We start from the raw sequence: 12,008 nt of genomic DNA, 5'->3' as shown, positions 1-12,008 counted from the left end.
TCGATCACGCATGTACATGCGGTTCGTCTGGCATGGCAGAGTTTACCAGTTTTTGACTCTGTGCTTCAGCCTTGCCATGGCTCCTCCTGCTTCTGTGTTCTCAGGTGGAGATTCAGGTCAACTGGGCCAAATCTGATGTCTCCCAGTGAGAGGAAGCAGTTTTTGGGTATGGTTCTCAACACCGTCTGAGCCCGAGTCTTCCCGTTGCCAGTTCGGGTCAGCTGTTTTCAGGCAGCGGCTTGACAGTTTCTGCTGGCCAAGGCTCCACCAGTGTCCCTCTGGAGATTTTTGCTGGGACATCTTGCATCCCTAGCATGGTTAGTGCCAGGTGGGCTCCTGCGCATGTGGGCTCTGCAGTGGTGCCTAAAAAAGCATTGGCGGGCTGCTTCCAACCCAGATTGGTGGTTGGTGGCTCCAAATTGTCAGTGTTTGCAAGACCTTGCTTGGTGGTTGGTTCCGGATAAATTTCTGAAAGGTGCCCCGTTCGTGGTGGCACCTCTGGAACAGACCCTATTCTCGGATGCTTCCCAGCTCGGGAGGGAAGCTCACCTGGGAGATTCTCTGGCTTCAGGAGTCTGGACTGTGGAGGAGCAAGGGGTCCACATATATCATCTGGAGCTTTTGCCAGTCTTTTGGGCTCTCCAGAGTTTTCAGCAGGCCTTGTCAGGGTCAGTAGTGTGTGTGATGCCCGACAACTTAACAGTGGTCGCCTATCTCAGGAAGACCGAGGCACTCGTTCTGAACCTCTGTCAGCCTTAGCAGGGACAGTTCTCCGGTGGTACGAGAGCTGTTCCATCTCTCCGTGCCCTATTTTTGTTCCAGGACGCCGCAATGTGATTGTGGATGTGCTCAGTTGGGAGTGTGTCGGGTCAGAGTGTAACCTACATCCCAAAATTTGCAGGAAAGTCTTCTAGGTGTGGGGGTCTCCTCTGGTAGATCTGTTTGCCATGGCACTGATTCGTCATCTGCCCTTGTATGTTTCTCCTCTTCCGGATCAGGGAGCCTGGCGACAGGATGCATTCTCTTTTCCGTGGGACGGTCTGGATCTGTACACCTTTCCACTGCTTGCTCTGATCGGCCGTGTTCTGGTGAGGGTTCGCGAGTCGCGGGCTGTGCATATGACACTAGTTGCTCCTCTTTAGCCTCAGACAGACTGGTTTCTCCTGTTGCTGGACCTGCTCATGAACAGTCCTCACAATCCTCGCGTTCTTCCCATGTGGTGGTCTCTCATTTGACAACCTCGCCGTCCCCTCTTCCACAATTCTCTGGAGAAGCTCCATCTTTACATATGGCAACTCTCCAGCGTCTCTTCCGAGCGTGAGGTTTTTCACGCAAAGCTGCTAAATTCATGTTTCGTCTAGTCAGGCAGTCCTCCGCCTCAGTTTATCAGGCAAAGTGGAGTCTTTTGTGGTTTGGATCCGTGCTCTGCCTCTGTAGTGTAGCTGGAAGACTTTTTCATTTTCTGTTTTGAGGCTAAGCGCCTGTCAGTGTCAGCGATTAGGAGTTATCGTTGTGCCTTCGCTCATTTTCTGCGTCAGTCAGGCATAGACCTTTCCACCGATCCAGACCTTTCTTCTCTGTTCCGCTCCTTTGTGGTCTCTTGTCCACCTCGTTTGCCTTGGTTACCTGCCTGGGACCTTTATCTGGTCCTTCGTTCCTTGTTACATCCTCCTTATGAGCCCTTGTGGACAGCCTCACTGAGAGAAGTCTTGCTTAAGACTGTATTTCTTCTGGCGTTCGCTTCAGCTTGTTGGGTTAGTGGGCTTCACGGCCTGTCAGCTGAGGTGCATCACTCCAAAGGTTGGACGTCCATGACCTTTTCCTTTGCCCCTGATTTCCTGGCTAAGACTCAGTGTCTGGGCCAGCATTCCTTCGACGAGTTCACTATTCCTGCTCTTCTTGATTTTGTCGGGGAGGATGAGGTAGACCGCCTTCTTTGTCCGGTTCTGGCGGTCCAAGAGTATCTTCGCAGGACAAGGGATTGTCGGCCGGCATGTTCTAGGTTGTTGGTCACGGTTTCGGATCCCAGATGAGCTGTCCACCCTCATACCTTGTCTAAGTGGATTTGTCAGGTGATTCGGAGGGCATATGCAAGTGTCTCAGAGGAGGAGTCGCACCTTCTGAAAATGAACGCCCATGAGGTTCAGGCTATTGCGACCAGTGTTCTTTTTTAGAAAACTTAAGAGTCTGGACTTGGTCCTCAAGGCTGGTATGTGGAAGAGTATAACCACCTTTGCCTCCTTTTACCTACGGGATGTTACTCATAGATATATAGATACCTTTTTCCTTGGGCCGATAGTTTCAGTGCTGAGGGTTGCTCACCGATGCTGGTTTAGCTTCGTTCTGGATTTCCTTTGTTGTCAGGAACAAGATTTACGGATACATTATTTTTCTGTTTTCAGGGTTTTGGCGATTTTGGAGATAGTGTCTTCCACCTTTTGGTTTCTGTTACACCCTCCCACTTATACTTGGGAATCTGGTATATGTAATTACATATGGGTAATTAGTATATGTAGCAACAAAATAGTTTTTTAAAGTAAAAACTTTTTTTGTGAATATACTTACCCATGTGTAATTACATAGTAAGAGGTTCCCTTCCTCCCTCCCCTCCGTGTTTCTGTCAATTTTGGCAGAAAGGATCTGAGGTTGGTTCGCCAGCTGGGCTGGTGGTTCCTGGTGCTCATGCATGCAGAGTTGACGTGGTACTGTTATGGGCACAATCTCTATACGTATAGAGGTGCTGATTGATTTTCTGTGCTGAGTGTGGGAATAATGGCATATAGGCATATGTAATTACATATGGGTAAGTATATTCACAAAAAAGGTTTTTACTTTAAAAAACTATTATTTCCAAAATTTCTAGCAAATATTTTCATAATAAATTCCCTTACATCTCCATAATTATCACATAAGCAATCTTGTGCATATCAAAAGTTCTTGCTGCAGCAATATTCAAACAGGATACTATTCACGTAAATTACTACTCAATTCAACATGTTTAATAGTTCAAATATTTATAATCTTTTTATATATTATTTTTAGAACGGTAACATTCCTTAAATTCAGATGACAGGACATATTAGATAACCATGTCTGTGAGAGAGAGAGAGAGAGAGAGAGAGAGAGAGAGAGAGAGAGAGAGAGAGAGAGAGAGAGAGAGAGAGAGAGAGAAGAGAAGAGAAGAGAAGAGAAGAGAAGAGAGAAGAGAGAGAGAGAGAGAGAGAGAGAGAGAGAGAGAGAGAGAGAGAGAGAGAGAGAGAGAGAGAGAGAGAGAGAGAGAGAGAGAGAGAGAGAGAGAGAGAGAGAGAGAGAGAGAGAGAGAGAGAGAGAGAGAGAGAGAGAGAGAGAGAGAGAGAGAGAGAGAGAGAGAGAGAGAGAGAGAGAGAGAGAGAGAGAGAGAGAGAGAGAGAGAGAGAGAGAGAGAGAGAGAGAGAGAGAGAGAGAGAGAGAGAGAGAGAGAGAGAGAGAGAGAGAGAGAGAGAGAGAGAGAGAGAGAGAGAGAGAGAGAGAGAGAGAGAGAGAGAGAGAGAGAGTGTGTTTGAAGCAACACATCAGTAATACTCACCTACCACCTGTACAGGAAGGTATCCTTGTTCATCTTTGCTTTGTGGTTCCTTTTGGTGCATGACAAATAACTGCTCTTTAATCCACTCTAGTGCATCATCATAATCATTGAGCAGTGTTGTTGCACTTTTCTGATCCCTTTGAATGAAAGCAAGAGCTGGTGTGGTGATGGAATGATAGTTCACTCCAACTGTGGCAAGCAAGTCTTTACTGTCATCTTCCCTGCAAATTAGAAAAATGCTTCTGCTGATAATGATACAATGAATTAAATGTTAGTTTTCTTCATACTATTATCATTCATCTAAGATGCCTTCATAAAAGGAATTACCATGACAGAAACACACAAGTACAAATACAAAATAAATGAAATGCCATAAAAGTTAAGCAAAAACATTCAACTGCATAAGTCTCAGTTTTGTATTCCTACCTTTTGTTAGGCAATGGGAAGTGAAATCACACCCATCTATTTTTTTTTTTTTTTGTATATCACAGTTAACCTTTATTGTGGCCAATTTAGATTTGAATATTTATTGATTTCACTCCTCTGAGTCACTTTTTACTAGTTTGAAGAAGCTACAGTCCTAATACATATACTATATTGTTTGGTAGCTGATAGTAATAAGATGATGAATCTTCTATATATATTTGAGATGAGACATCAAAAAATGTTGGCTCCTTTTGATTGACTGTCACATTATTAATATAATTTATGTGGTACAAATATAATTCATGCTCTCTTTCGGCTAGAGTTGAAATTTTACTTAAATCATACCCAGTACACTGTATTTACTAAAAAACAGGTTCGCTTGCCTCTCCTATCCTATCCTATAGATATATAGTTATTCATCATCTTCCTCTGTTTTGCTTTCTGTCTCTTTTGTGTCATTCCTTGTCACTCTCCAGATAAACTATTCAATTCCAATACAGAATAGTTCCTAAAGGTGTCTGGGCAAGGTATGATCATAGCTCAAGGCACTGCTCTTTGTTGATGACTGGGATTTCACCTGCCTGATATGATCCTGAATCTTCCTGATCTAAAGATATTGTTGGCAAATTCCTTACAGGTTGATAGATATAATTTGCTTGAATGTCTTGTTTCTGTCTCAGTCTCCATTAGGTCTTCTCTGCATACATAAGTACTCCCCAGCTGAACATTCCACATTTTCATTGTATAAAGTATTGCTGCAGACCATGAGATTTTTTGGTCAATAGGTATAGTATGGAGACATAATAATGCCATGTCAACTGTCTTTTGATGCTTTTTGTAGATTTTTCAGAGTCTAGATTGTAACACCTATGAATCATTTCATGACAGGTAGTGTGGTAAACTTGCTACATGTTCAATTTTCCTCTGTTTTGTAAAGAGCTTGAAACTCTCAGCTGCAAACTGTGTTCCAATCACTGATAACACTGCATGACATAAAAAAAAAAAAATGTCTGAGAGCAGGATGGAACAATGTGAGGGTATTTTATGCAATACTAGAATTCTTGAGTAGTAGTCAGCAATGGCCACATACTACTTCTTTCTATCAGCTCTGCCCATACCACTTGCAGTGATACATTTGTACATCATGAGACATGAAAGGATGTGATTTCTGGAACTCTTGTCATATTTTTTATCTTCTATCTATGGGTCGAATCTCCACATTCTTTCTTATCTCATACAGAATGCTAGTCCTTTATCCAAAATTTTAAAATCTAAAGATTTTTTAATACTGATGCAACATGTCAAAAGGAAAATTCTACAAAGTGCAGAAAAGACTCCACCACTTACAGCTGCTGTGTGGTGGTATGAAACATTATCTCACCTATTGTGGGTGGGATTTCACCAGTTCTGGTAAGCTGGCATTACTTTGTTATCAGCAGTCATCACAGTGACACCTTCACTCATTATTCTTTCTGATTGTGTGTCATGTGGTCTATGTTGTAGTAAAGATATTGTTCAAAATGACAAAAGAGCTTCTAGACATCCCTATAGGTAGTAATGAAAGGAAAAAAAAGAAAACATTTATCTTCATTTATAGTACAGAGTCAAGTTATTGAAATAAAACTTGACAGTAGTGTGAAGTGTGAAATCTCTGTTTGAGAAGTTTGATGCTGGAACAATAGCAATGTCCTAATATAGACGTCCCTCAAGGTCTCCTCATTTCCCAGCTCATTCTTCACAGCTCTTTCATGCGGCAGATTTGACGTCACATATACGCAGCCACGCTATTGGTCAACAACACACGTGCACACACGCTCCTTCTACTCCCTTATTTGTTATCATATTTTCACTTTCCTTATTCATTATCATTCTCATTTCCATTTCCCTCTATTCCTTTATACAGGCAATCCCCAATTAATGAACATTCACACAACGAAATTTCACTACAATGAACATTTCCTTTTACTACCATCTGCTTGTATAACGAACACCAAACTCACTTTAACAAAATTTTATCCAGGTATTTTTTTTCCAAGTTTGAAAGTCCCGCCGTATCACACAAGCTGACAAGCATTTGAATACACCAGCGCCTCTCGTGGACAACACGGGCACCACTCACTCCCCTACCCTTCCCCACTCTTAGTTCTAAACAATAACAGCATCCAGCAGCAGCTCGTCTTCCCTCGCTCAACATGCCACCAAAACGCCCTAAAACCAGCCCTGCAACGTCGCCTAGTGTTGCTAAGAAGACCAGGAAGTCTCTTACTCTCGAAGTGAAGCTGGATATTATTCACAGACACGAGGCAAGAAAACTAATAGCATTGCTCACCACCATGGCTAGACTCCATCTACTGTCTCTACTCTTTTCAAGTCAGCAGACTCTATTAAGAAGGCTGGTGAGGCCATATCTTCCTTGCAAACTAAAAGAACCACCTGAACTTGTGACTCTGCAATAGATAAAATGGAAAGCCTTGTGGAAATGTGGTACATAAGTTTTGTATGCAGTACAATGATGCACCTTTTGTTTACATTCCACAGGTTGCCGGCTAGCGTCTTCCCTGATCCACTCTCCCTTCCTTCATAAATTTAAGATCATCAACACTATAAAGTTACTTACATACATACATTAGTGTACATTATTATGACTTAATCTTAAATTAAACTGCTTAAATGTTTCACTTCATAATTTTTACTTTCATTAAACCTTTTACTGTACTATGATGCACTCTCACTTTATTTACTCTCAATGGAAGTTCAAGTCAGGGGTCAAACTTGTTATAATTAGTTCACTTAATGAAAATTCACGCAATGAACGTTTTTTAGGAACATAACCCGTTCGTTAAGCGGGGGTTGCCTGTACATTATTTTCTTTCCCAATTCATGATCAATTTTTTACCTGTTGTTTTATTACCATTTCCTTCTATTCCTTTATTTGTTACCATATTTTCATTGGCGTTTCCTCCTATTCCTTTATTTGTTATTCTAACTAATATTTCCCCCTATTCACTCATTTGTTATCATCTTTCCCCTATTCATTATCTATTTTTCATTCTATCTGTTGTTTTATTATTCCTCCCATTCTCTTAATCATTATTGAATGAAATAATTATAGCCATTGCTTCGGTAACTATGGTCTGACTCCCCAAACCAACTCTGGGCTAGCTGACACTGCGACACTCCAGACCACCTGCTGTGAAGCTTAGTCTTCCCATGCAAGCGAATCCAAGCTAAAGTCAGCTTGTCTCTCATCGGCAGAACACAGCCAAGCCTCAAAATGGCAACACCTTCTCTCTCCAGCCTGCTGTTCTCAAGGCATCAGTCCTCTCTGGGGCGAAGAGACTGATTCACCCCTTGTCATTGATGGCACTTGTCCCGCCGATACTGACATCCCCAGCCAAGGTAGCATTCAACCAGTCCAGTGTTCCTCTTCCATTTCTCTGGTGGTAAGATTCATGTTACCCGTTTGGACAGGGAGACGCTTGATGGTTGGCACAATAATTGCAACCAGAAAGTCCAGTTCTGTTACTACTGTTAAGTGTCTGCTCAGTTACTGCTGTTTGGTGTGTTGTGAGTGGAGTAAACGGGTAATTTGATGCAACTGCACTGTTTTGCTTATTCACTCTCGGGCGTCGATGCACCTTACCCCGAATTCAAATATAGGAGAGAGGCATTTGTGGCTTTGTCTCCTCTTGTGCCTTTACATATCTGGCAACCTCGCCAGGATAAGGTGTGAGTGACTCCTGTGAGGGTAGGGCTTGTTAAGTTGCCTGGAGTGTGCTCTTGCTAGTCTGTGGCCCAGAGGCAAGGTTATTCTCCCTTTAGTAGTATACTGTTGTTACATCCTCCTATGCTGTCAATTGCAGGGTGCAGAATCACTATTACCGAGTCTTTATTTATATCAGCAGATGTGTTGTACTCTGGATAGTTTCCTTATTCTGCTGTTGTTTTTTTGTCATGTTCATAACTGTTTTTATTCTTTCACAGATCTTGTCTGTTTAATTCAGTAGCTCATCTTTGCATGATATTTTCAGTGGGTTTTATTTATTTGGTGAACCTATTTTGTAACTTGTGTGAAAATGCCTTACATAGCTGTTGAGACTTTGAAAGCCCAAACCCCCTCTAGCACTGAAGTAGGGAAGCAGCAGCAGGCCCTGAAATGGAATGAACATGCAGCTAAGTGTAAGGAGAGGGCAGAAGAAGAGGAGAGAAAATTGCAGCTAGCCAAAGTGGAAGCAGACAAGGAAACTGAGCTGGCTAGAATAACTGCCCAAGGCCAGCCCCCTAGAATGGCCCCAGATAACTACATGAGTGAACCGAACCACGCCTTCTTCAGTATCAGGAAGGGGAAGACATCTTTTCATATCTGGTGCATTTTGAGAGGATGGCTGACTTGCTTAAAGTCGATGAAGACAGTTATGTGGTACGACTAGGGAGTCCACTGACTGGTAAGGCTGCCAACATTTACATATCCTTATCCTCCAACACAATCTCATCTTATCCACTCCTCAAGAAAGCTCTCCTCACCAATTTCCATACGACTTCAGATGGGTACCACACCAAGTTCCACGGTACCAAGATACATGGTGGAAATAGTTACCAGCAGTTCTCAGCCCAATTAATGAGATTTTTTCAGACATGGATAGACTCATCCAAGGCTGAGAGCAATTATGACTCTCTCAAGGACTTCATCATGCTTGACCAATTTCTGGCATTACTGAGTACGGACCTATGGGGCTTTTCTGAAGGAGCAGTCACCAAAGACCTTTGTGGCAGCTGTCCAGCTCGCTGACAACTGGGCTTCTGCTCACAACGTCTACTCCAAACCATCCTTCTCATTCTTTTCAGGTAAGAAGAACTCTAAGACTGCCTCCACTTCCTTGCCTTATCCTCAAGACTCTCATTCTTTAGGTAGCACACCTGCACCCAGGCAGAGCACTTCCACACCCTAATGTCATCACTGTGGAGAACAAAGCCACATTATACCTCAGTGCCTGAAGAACCTCACAGCTTTTAACCCTTACACTGCAGCGATCGCTTATATAATCAAGCCTCTCGAGTACTGTGACGCGGCGATCGCTTATATAATCATGAATTTTCGCGGGGAATGTTTTGAATTTTCGTGGCGTATTTCCCTTCAGACCTGCTGTTGTGACTCCTCCCCACTTAGTGTTGCCATCATGAGGGCTCCAGGTACTATAACAAGGGCCTCACTTGAGTTTTTACGGAAAAGTAGGAAACACCTGGCAACCCCTCTTGACTCGTCGGGTAGAATCCAGCCTTGAGTATCATAGAAAACGTAGAAAACTTTATAGGGGAGACCAAATTATGTTATACAATTAACCCTCAGCTATCGCGCCCAATTGGGGCCGAAATAGCCGCGCCAAAGCCGAAAACGCGATAGCTGAATTGATCTTGGCGGGAAGGCGGTTTTGGCCAATGAGTGCTTAGATATTCCATGGCGTCATGGCAGGGCATGCGATAGCAGGCATCTTAGGTCGCGATAATGAAATTTTAGCAGCCTTTCATGGGTGCGCGATAGCAATTATACGCGATAGCCGAAGTCGCGATAGCCGAAGTCGCGATAGCCGAGGGTTGACGGTAGTTTATTACTTCTATCTCAATCAAGAGATAATTGTTATTATATCAGCTTCTTATGGCATAGGGGCAACAATCCTAGTAGCATTTTGAACTGTGGTATTGTACAGAGGACTTGTGTCATGCAGGACACACAGAAACACACACACACACACAGTCTGGAAAAGGAAATCAAAGAGTCTGGGGAGAAAACTTTGGGCCTTGCTGAAATTATAGATCAACAGATCATAGAAGAGAAGATTGCTGTTTCTGACGAGGCAGGTCAGGGGCTCACCCAATCTCAACTTGAGGCTTTGTTGAGCTGATTGCTTTAGTGCTGATGCATGCATGGGTGGCTGAGTCGAGGCGTAGGCGGAGGCGGAGCTGTGTGTGTAGTCGGTATGCAGTGGTGTTGTGTCTTGGGTTACGACGGATGGTGCACGAGCGTATGGCATGCATGCAGTGTTTTGATAAATCTGATATGCTACGCTCATTTCAGCGTATGGCATCATCTCAGGCTGACGAGGGTCGTGTTGATCAGGCGATGTGTCACTGTGACTTATGCGATCACTTATGTCATTGCGTTAGGGGTGCTTATTCACGAGGCGAGTTTCTGAGTTCTATTTGCATTTTGCTGAGGGCTTGAGTGCTGTCAGTGGCTGATTGTAGCTGTAGCACGGGATTTGGTCTACGTGAGGTGCTTGAGGTCATGGTCTGTTACATTTTCAAGTTCATTTCATTTTTCACATGGCAGGTTGCAGGTGGCTGGATTGCTGATTTGGTCTAGTCATCGGATTCATTTGCTAGCAGGGTTTCTGAGTTCTGGGACATGGCTGTGTGGAGGTGGGCATGTCAGCTGATCTTGACGGGAGTGTGTCTTACGGATTTCATTGGCATGGCGATGCATTCATTTCTTATGCTGGTGGAGTGGCAGGAATTTGGTCAGGCTTGTTATTTTTACTTTTGACGCTTAATCATTCTTACATTGTTCATTTTAACTTCATCATCATGGGCCAGGCTGGTTGGGAACTAATTTAATGAGTAGCTATGGTGTTAACCTACTCCAGCGGTGGTTTTTCACCCTGGAGGTGTGGGGAGTGCAGTTCCCGAGGTACCTACCCGGATTTTGGAGAGAAAGATATTTTTTCTATGGTGTTTTGTGCTTGGTATCTTGTGTGTGGTGCTGAGATGTTGAGATGGCAAGTAGGTGTGTGGATGCGACTGTTAGATTAGAGGTGCCAAATACTTGAGGTTGAGATGCTTATACCCTTAAAAGTGGATTTCGTCATGCATCCAGTATGGATGCCATGTATCATCATATGCCTCGAAATGAACGCACTGGATGGCATGCCAATCGACATCGACATGGACATCCATCGACGGTATACCTACTGCCATTGCATGCATGCACCTCCACCCTTAACCCGCGATGTTATAGTGGGCAAAGGTCCCGACCCTGTGGTGGCGGTGGTGTGTGTGTGTGGCTCTCCGTTGTTATACGCACAGGTAGCTTATACGTGGAAGTGGCTTGGACTGGGACGTGGCACCTCCGACCTAGGTGGATAGTGGATAGGTCACCTGGACAGTTTTTGATCTTTCTGGCGAAATTCGCATTGTGAATCGAGCTATCCATAGGTGGTGCATGCTATATGTACAGGAGCTGTTGTAGACGCAGAGTGTTACGAATGTAATGTAGTGGCTTGCATTTTAGAGGATTGTATGTACTGCATTACTATGCGGTGTTTGTGAGTCGAGGTCGTTGACATGACATGTATTCTAGTCCAGAGCATGGGTGGACTTATGTGTGCACTTATGGTTCAGGGTGGCATGGCTTACAGTGCTTACTACTTGAGGCGACGAATTTTATTCGGCATTGAAATGGGCTACTCTACATGATGGCCTCTGTGACACAGGTCAGCGGTAGGTGTGGTAGAACGGTGCATGTTCATGGTTCCGCACGTATTACGGATGTGTGGGCACTGGACTTTACTGAGTCATTGTGTGTGGTTCTTTTGATTTCACTTTGGTTAGGGCGTTGACTTTATTTTTGCGGTATGTGTAACCAGTGTTGAGGCAGTGTTGCAGTGCTGAGTCGGGACTACGTAGCTTTATTGCTTTAGTTTGCAGTCACAGTGCAGTTCGTAGTGCTATTGCGTGTATGTTTTGTTTGTTCGATCTTATGTATTTGTGTGACTTGATGTGTGGGCTTAGGGTCGAGTGGGAGGGTGGCGGTATTTTTTCAGGTCGTTTACTTGGGACTGGAGCAGCAGTGCATGTGTCTGTACTTATTCTATTTGGTGCACTTGACTGTTGAGTTCTGTGGTTTTAGCACAGGCAGGGCGATGGGGCATGTCGAGGAAGTCTTTATTTCATGTGTGGGCACTGGTAGTCAGGTAGCGGGGGGACGGAGGCAGTGTTGGGCTGAATGAGCTTTGCTGAGGCC

At 43.9% G+C, this 12,008-nt stretch overlaps 1 protein-coding gene across 4 annotated transcripts in view; it reads right to left on the bottom strand.

Moving 5' to 3' along the window:
• LOC123511349 (thioredoxin domain-containing protein 16-like) overlaps positions 1–12,008 on the bottom strand; it is a 548,807-nt gene that overhangs the window by 305,746 nt on the left and 231,053 nt on the right. For all 4 annotated transcript variants that reach the window (XR_006676769.1, XR_006676768.1, XM_045267153.1 and 1 more), the window contains exon 9: positions 3,566–3,786. Coding sequence is in view for 2 of the 4 variants with exons in the window: in XM_045267153.1 (XP_045123088.1) it covers positions 3,566–3,786 (221 nt within the window). In the remaining 2 variants the exon portion in view is untranslated. The remainder of the gene's footprint in view (positions 1–3,565; positions 3,787–12,008) is intronic.

The sequence above is a fragment of the Portunus trituberculatus genome, chromosome 31 (genome assembly GCF_017591435.1).
Source record: "Portunus trituberculatus isolate SZX2019 chromosome 31, ASM1759143v1, whole genome shotgun sequence".
Lineage (NCBI taxonomy): Eukaryota > Metazoa > Arthropoda > Malacostraca > Decapoda > Portunidae > Portunus > Portunus trituberculatus.
This window is presented reverse-complemented; position numbering and strand designations above follow the sequence as displayed.